We start from the raw sequence: 7,912 nt of genomic DNA, 5'->3' as shown, positions 1-7,912 counted from the left end.
AGGGCCCATAGTCCAGCCCTGTGCCTTCCAGAAAAGGATTTGGGGAGCAGGCTCTACCCCAAGTCACTGCAACTATCGCCTGCACTCAGAGCATGGAGTCCAACTAGATACTTCTAGGAGGTCTCCACTTCCATTAGCAATGGGAGGAGGAGAGGCCATGAGGAAGCTCATAAACGGCTTTGAAGATGAAACAGGCCTGAGGCCGAGATTGTTGACATAGCTCTACTGAATAGGCAAACAGTTGGCTCTTAAGAGGCCAGGGTGATGCCAAGCCAATAAAATGCAGCTATTGTCTCTTTGCTGCCCCTTTTACTGCCAGCTGCCCTGGTGCATAAAAAGGCCTGCCACAGCTCAGGGAGCACAGGCCTTTGGCTCAGTCCTCTGCCAGCTTCTCCACTGTTCAGACACCTCCTTGTCTCCAACATGACCTGTGGCTTCAGCACTGTGGGCTCTGGATTCGGCAGTCGCGCCTTCAGCTGCGTCTCCGCCTGCGGACCCCGGCCTGGCCGCTGCTGCATCACGGCCGCCCCCTACCGCGGCATCTCCTGCTACCGCGGCCTCACCGGGGGCTTCGGCAGCCGCAGCATCTGCGGGGGCTTCCTTGCTGGCTCCTTCGGCCGCAGCTTCGGGTACCGCTCCGGTGGCGTGGGCGGCCTGAGCCCTCCCTGCATCACCACCGTGTCAGTCAATGAGAGCCTCCTCACGCCCCTCAACCTGGAGATCGACCCCAATGCGCAGTGCGTGAAGCAAGAAGAGAAGGAGCAGATCAAGTGTCTCAACAACAGGTTCGCTGCCTTCATCGACAAGGTGAGTCTCCTTGATCATGCCTTTCCTGAATCCCACCCATGCTCAGGACCCCAGCTGGGCACTGAGGAAGGAGTCAGAGAGATGCCCACAGAAACCCTCAGGCCAAAAGGAGAGGAAGTCATACCTCTTGAACACAGACAGACAAAAATATTCTCAGACGCTGCCCAGTCTAATGGGGGAGACAAACTGAAGACACAGAAACATGACTAAGGGCAGAAACTCTAGTGCTGAGAGATAACATCTTGTGAGCAAAGGGCTGCTGTGTGGGTGTTCGATGCATTTGAGGACCAGCAGCTGCTTACATGGCAAGGAGGTACTCTCCATGTCCAAGCAGGGCTGGTGACTGCAATACTGGAAGACTGCCCAGAAGGAATCTCCTGGTTCACACAGAGCCCTTGATATAACAGTGGTTACTTGGCCACTGAGCAGGGCCCAGAATGGCTTGTCCATGCCTCGGTGCCCGGGATCCAGGGGTGAGCAACAGACTTGGTCCCCACTCTCCTTGGCCTTGTGGAGAGGAAGGTAGTATGTGGTCTGGTTGAAACCATCTGCAGATGTCAGTATCCAGCTCAAGTCTTCTCCACCACATCCAGGCAACTGCCATGAGGCAGCGGTTCAAGGGGCCAGGGAAGAAGGCTTCATTGAGGAAAAAGTTCTGGGGCCAGGGAAAGTTATCCAGAACCAAACTTGTGAGAATTCATGCTACAGAGATACCCACCAGGAAGGGCCAAAAGGATTTGGAGCTCTTAAGAGCATGAGAGACCAAGAGTAGCACAAGAAAGGACTTACCAGGGATGTGGCAAAGTTATTACACAAAAGGATCTCAATGGGGTGGTGGGCCAACCTCATGGGAGAAGAACGGATGTGAAATTTCTCTTGGGCACAATTGTCAGCAATTATTGTAGTAAGAGAAGCAAGCTCCCCCTACCACACCCCCACCCCGCAGGGCAGAAGATCAAAGTTTGAATTCTTCTGCCACTGTGAGATCTCAGGCAGTTAGGGAACCTCTCAATCCTATAAGACTTCCTCATCTGTAAAACAAGGGGGTTGGCACACCCCACTTCCCTGCACTAATAGTCCAGGTGACTATTATTCTAATTGCATTGTTGTCGTAGGATTTTGATTATTGGCACATACTTTATTTGTTAACTTTTACAGTTGGTTTTTCTAAAAAGGTTGACCTGTTCATTTGCACGCTGACAGTTACACCTGTCTTGGAATAGTAGACATTCTGCATTCGGGTGCTCTTCTGCAACAGGGCTCATTAAACTCTTAGCAAGGCAGGCACTCAGGACAAGGGTTAAGTGCTGGGCCCAAGGACACATTATTAACAAGAGCAGCAGGGTCTGGACTCTGCATGGCTTTAGTGCTTTCCATGACAGTAGGTATACTGCCTTAGAAGAGACTGACATTAGCTCCAAGGAAGGACTTCCAGGAGAGCCACTGAAGCCCTAACATGGTTTAAAGAGAGGGGACATAATGCTTCTGAGGACTCTTGGTCAGAGAGTTAGGGATCCTGGGTCTTGGTGCTGGGACCCTCCTGCCTCTTGCCCTCTGGTCCTACAAGAAGAGGTTCTCAGGCTCTGCCTCTGTGCGGCAGGTGCGCTTCCTGGAGCAGCAGAACAAACTACTGGAGACCAAGCTGCAGTTCTACCAGAACCGCCAATGCTGCGAGAGCAACCTCGAGCCCCTGTTCGAGGGCTACATCGAGACACTGAGGCGGGAGGCCGAGTGCGTGGAGGCTGACAGTGGGAGGCTGTCCTCGGAGCTCAACCACGTGCAGGAGGTGCTGGAGGGCTACAAGAAGAAGTGAGTGTGGGAAGGCACCGGTTCCGGGAAGGGCTTGAAGGTGGCTCCAGGCACAGGGGAGCATCCAGACCTGTGGCTGGGTCTCTGCCTGATGATCAGGAAGAGCGTGTGCCCTCTGCCCCTCCTCGAGGCACATGGGTTCCATGGGTGGGTCCTGGCCCCCTGGGGACGGAGCTCAGCCTGACTTCCTACCAGCAGGTCAGGGAAATGATGTTCTCTCCCTTTCTTCTACCCATAAATCCTTCTCTAGGACCCCAGAAAAACTAACATTGCTGATCCTTTTGAGTCTAGCTTTCAAAGTCTTGGACCTTCTTTTGGAGTTCACCCCTTCACTCAGCTAATACTTTCTGAGCACCTACCAGGCACCAGGCAGATCTGGACAGGGTGATAGCAATCCAGGGGTGAATGATAGACCCAGCTCATGTTTCTGTGGGGCTTGCAGTCCCCTGGTAGGCAGAGATGGCAGAGTCCCAGACAGAGACCTCCGATGACAAAGAGTGACACAGAATACGAAGGCGCACATGGGTACTGCCAGGCCACCGTGCTCCCTGCCTCTGGCTCTGAGCAGGCCTGCCCACAGAGCAGGAGGAAGCAGCAGGCTCCACATCTCTGGGCTGAGCCAGGAGGATGCAGAGGGGAGATCCTACCGCCTGTAGCCCGGGGCAAGGGGAGGAGTCAGAGGAAAGGGAAATACAGACCTGGGTGAGAAAAGAAGGCACCTCCCAGCCCCAGCCACACACACGCACACGTGCACACACGCATATGCACACGCACAGCTTCTAGATCCTGCCCCAGCCCCCCCCTCCACCCCCACCCCACTGAGGAGCCCAGAGGTGTTGTGAAGGTGGGTGTTTCAATAGTCCCGTGTATCCCAGGAGGCCTGCACCAACCACCTGATTCCTCCCTGGTCCCACCCCATTTCTTTTGGAGGTGGAGAAACGAGTGGAGGGGGGAGCTAGGAATCAGGCTTGTTTGCTTACATGCTTCATGATCAAGTCTAGAGTTGCTCAGAAGGGGCCTTGTTTTCCCCATACCCCTCAGGTATGAAGAAGAAGTTGCTCTTCGGGCCACAGCGGAGAACGAGTTTGTGGCTCTAAAGAAGGTAAGCGCGTGAGCCAAGCCCCTCCCTGAGCCCCTGGCCACCCTGTCCTCTCTGTCCTGTGACACTGCAGCCAAGCCCGCAGAGTGACCCTGAATCTCACGGCCCCTTGAACCCCACACAGGATGTGGACTGCGCCTACGTCCGCAAGTCAGACCTAGAGGCCAACTCGGAGGCCCTGATCCAGGAGATCGATTTCCTGCGGCGGTTGTATGAGGAGGTGAGAGGGTTCTTGGTCCTGGTAGGCATCCCTGAGCCCCTGTCCAGCCCTCCCGCTGGCCGGCTGATGCGGGAATACAGGCTGAGATTGAAGGGTTAGGCAGAGGAATGGAGAAGCAAAACGGGACAGAATTAGTAAGGGGCACGGAATTAATAAGGGTGACGACCTCTAGGACAGCTGTGCCTCGGGAAACCAAAGCCCAGGCAAGCACCTTGACCGCATTTTCTCTAGCTCAGATTTTCTCTGGCTCAGATTTTCTCTGGCAGCCAGGAGCCTGTGGCTGGTCCATGAGAACAAGACATGGGTCTCCACACAGGGGCCTGGACCCCAAGGAAGTGTCCCCAGCATGCTGGCTGCAGGGACAAGATTTACAGGGGCCTGAATAATCCCCAAAGCAAACATTCGAGAAGTAATTGCATTTTTTTTCTAAATGGGATTTCTTATCTGTATGGAAAGCAATGCAACTTCATCAGGGAATTGTCTGCTCCAAACGAGACTTTGGCTCCAGACGGACCTAAGAGATTACAGCCATTGGAGGGTGAGGAAAAGCTCAGATAACTTGCTTATACTTCATCTTTCCTGACTCCTGATCCACAGGAGATCCGTGTTCTCCAAGCCAACATCTCGGACACCTCGGTCATCGTCAAGATGGACAACAGCCGGGACCTGAACATGGACAACATTGTGGCTGAGATCAAGGCCCAGTATGATGACATTGCCAGCCGCAGCCGGGCCGAGGCTGAGAGCTGGTACCGCAGCAAGGTGAGTGGTCCAGGACACCTGCCTCCTAGACACAGCAGTGGTAGGGACTTGAGGTATACATAATTAGAAAACCCTTTTTTTCCCCAGGGATTCTGATCCCTAGAGCTGATAACAGAAGGGCAGATGGTTCTCAGGTTACAGTGGCAGGACAGAGTTGCCATGTATGGTTGCACAGACTGAGCACTGTACACCTGCAAATCATCCACGTTGGCTTCAGTGGGTGGAATGTCATATGCTGAGCTTCACGAGCCTTTCTGCTTCCCTCCAGTGTGAGGAGATCAAGGCCACGGTGATCCGGCATGGGGAGACCCTGCGCCGCACCAAGGAGGAGATCAATGAGCTGAACCGTGTGATCCAGAGGCTGACAGCTGAGGTTGAGAATGCCAAGTGCCAGGTAAGGAGTGTTTGAGGCCCACCCAGGGTCCCACCAGCAGTGTGTGTGCCCAGCTGGATCTCACCATTCACTCTCCAGTCCATCTGGATGACTTGAGTCCTTGGTTATGGCCATGGAGAGGTCTGTTCTTGGGGTGATCTCATCTGGGTGGAGAGACTGGACACATCCAGGAAATGGACACAGAGACCCAGAGGCCATAACCCACCTTGTTCTCTCCTGGGCCCTTAGAACTCCAAGCTGGAGGCCGCAGTGACCCAGGCTGAGCAGCAGGGCGAGGTGGCCCTTAACGATGCCCGCTGCAAGCTGGCCGGGCTGGAGGAGGCCCTGCAGAAGGCCAAGCAGGACATGGCCTGCCTGCTCAAGGAGTACCAGGAGGTGATGAACTCCAAGCTGGGCCTGGACATCGAGATCGCCACCTACAGGCGCCTGCTGGAGGGCGAGGAGCAGAGGTGAGGATCTTCTCGGTTACCGCACGAGTTCCACTTGCATAGATCTGCCCACTTCTCATTTTTCCTCATCCTAGTCTCAGTCCTAAGAAGTGGTCCCAAGCCAGACTCTGAGGTCTTTGAAACCTGTATCTCAAAGGACTAGAACATGGTCAATAGCATACAGAGAGGAAATGAGGGCCAGAGCCACTGCAATGCCCAGAGTCCCAGAGAGCCCAGGGCCTTCCTAGATTTAGAACCTAGGTGCCCTACCTCCCAGTTCAGAACATCCTCAAATTATTCCATCCTCAGCTCTTGCAAGATCCACTCCCTGCCAGGTTTCTTGGCAGTCATCCTGCCCTAGGGTGGAGATGCTGGCCAAACTCTGATCCTGGCCTCATGTGACTTCCCAAAAGAAACTTCCTCTTCCGAAAGCTGAGCCCAGCCAGGTATGTCAGGTATTGTTGCTCCAGCTGTGCACTGCACAAAAGCAGCCAACTGAGGAGCAAGTGAGGATGAAATTCAATATATACTCTGTTTGCTAAATAGTGTGCCCTGGCATTGCTGCAACTGCCAGAACATCACTTTATAAAAGTTAACACAGGGGCATAAATATAGGCCAGAAATAGCCCATTTGACCCATCCTGGCACCCAGGGGAAACTTGAGGATCTTATTCTAACCTGTTTTCTCTTTCCCTTATTCACCTTTTCCCCACTCAGGCTGTGTGAAGGCGTTGGAGCTGTGAATGTCTGTAAGTATTCTGAGCCATGAATAGGAAAATTCTAGATTGGGCAATAAGAGTGTCCTGGCTATGAGTGTATAGAGATACCAGGAGGAGTGTTTCAAATAAATCCCTCAGTAAATGGGAGTAGGTTAGTCATACAGTAGGAGAGACTGAGGTTAGCTAACAGGAAGAACTTCACAGCATGAATGAGATTGGAAAAAGATCACCGCAGGAAGGGACCTCAGATGTAACACTGTACAACCCTCACCTTGTATAGTGAGGACACTAAGGCCCAGAGCAAGGAAGGGACTTGCCCAAGGCCACAAAGGAGATCCAGGGCCAGAAGCCAGGGCTCCTGATTTGCAGGCGGAGTTTCCATCCACACCTTCAGAACACCAACTGAAGGCCTTTTGTGTCCTTCCTGGGAGGGCTGAACAGATAAGAGAGGCCAGAGGAAGGTGGCCAGATGCGGTGGCCACTAGCAGGCCTCCTGACACGGCCCTCGTCCCCGCAGGTGTCAGCAGCTCCCGCGGCGGGGTCGTCTGCGGAGACCTCTGCGTGTCGGGCTCCCGGCCGGTGACGGGCAGCGTCTGCAGCGCCCCCTGCAGCGGGAACCTGGCGGTGAGCACCGGCCTGTGCGCGCCCTGTGGCCAGCTCAACACCACCTGCGGAGGGGGTTCCTGCAGCCTGGGGAGGTGCTAGGCGGCCCCCAGGGAGAGCCAGAGAGGCCCCTCGGCCTGCCAGAAGTGCCACCGCCCCCACTGCTGGCTGAGAACAGCAGCGCCTCGGTAGCTGGCCCCCTCGTGTTCTGAGAATACACCACGCCCTCCTTCCCCTCAGCCTCTGCTCTGCTCTTCTTGTCGCACCTGAAGGGGATGCAGCCTGGGGAGGGACTCCTCCCTTCCGCTGTCTTGGCCTCTGGCCTCGCCCAGGAAGAAGAGCGCTCCTTCCCATGTCCCCTAACTCTCTGGCCTCTTGTCCCCGCCGTTTCTCCAATAAACTGAGGGACCCGCTTTCTGTGCTGTGATGTCTGGCTTTCTGGGAGTGAGCCCCATGCACCGACTGGTGAGCACCCCAGCCCAGGGAGAAGGCCTGAGGACTGGAGTGCTTCTGGCCTGCCCTCAGCCTATGCTCCTGCAGGGCCTGTCCTCGAACACTGCCGGCCTCTCCCTGGCCAGGCAGTGCTGACCTTCCTCCTCAGTCGCACCTCTGGGTCTGGGGTAGCTGGGGACTTATTCCTCTGACTGGTTTTAGAGGGACCCAAAGGAGGGCACAGGAATCCGCTGGAAGGCTATGTATGTGTGTTAGTGTGTGTGTGCGCGCACACTTGTGTGCACACTTTTAGCCCCCTTCCCACCCACCGTGCTTGCTGGGCACACCTTCACTCTGCTGTCCCACCTCCACCACACAATGCACCATAGCAGTAACATCACAAGTGCCAACAGCCACCTCAGGGGGCCACCCTGCGTCAGCCCAGACCCCACCCCACCTCATCCCCACTGCTGCCCATCAAACAAGGGGAGATGAGACCCTTGACACTGGCCCCTCCCCCATACGCACCCCTCCCCAGCACCTGGAACAGCCTCCCAGCAAAGCCCTGTAGCTGGTAAGGGGATACTGGCTACTGACTCTCCCAACCGCCCCACTCACTGCCCTCACCCCCACATACCT

The 7,912-nt window shown here is 55.2% G+C and overlaps 1 protein-coding gene across 1 annotated transcript; it reads left to right on the top strand.

The window, feature by feature from the left end:
- The first annotated feature begins 377 nt into the window (after window positions 1-377).
- On the top strand, window positions 378-7,254 carry LOC120858269 (keratin, type II cuticular Hb3). The gene is made up of 9 exons (XM_040234210.1): window positions 378-807; window positions 2,408-2,616; window positions 3,658-3,718; window positions 3,840-3,935; window positions 4,533-4,697; window positions 4,966-5,091; window positions 5,320-5,540; window positions 6,237-6,268; window positions 6,756-7,254. The coding sequence occupies exons 1-9, from the start codon at window positions 424-426 to the stop codon at window positions 6,941-6,943; spliced, it is 1,482 nt and encodes a 493-aa protein (XP_040090144.1). The 5' UTR covers window positions 378-423; the 3' UTR covers window positions 6,944-7,254.
- Window positions 7,255-7,912: the final 658 nt, after the last annotated feature.

Source organism: Oryx dammah, unplaced genomic scaffold (genome assembly GCF_014754425.2).
Source record: "Oryx dammah isolate SB20612 unplaced genomic scaffold, SCBI_Odam_1.1 HiC_scaffold_29, whole genome shotgun sequence".
Taxonomy (NCBI): domain Eukaryota; kingdom Metazoa; phylum Chordata; class Mammalia; order Artiodactyla; family Bovidae; genus Oryx; species Oryx dammah.
Note: the sequence above shows the minus strand (reverse complement) of the source record. Positions and strands in the feature narration are given on the sequence as shown.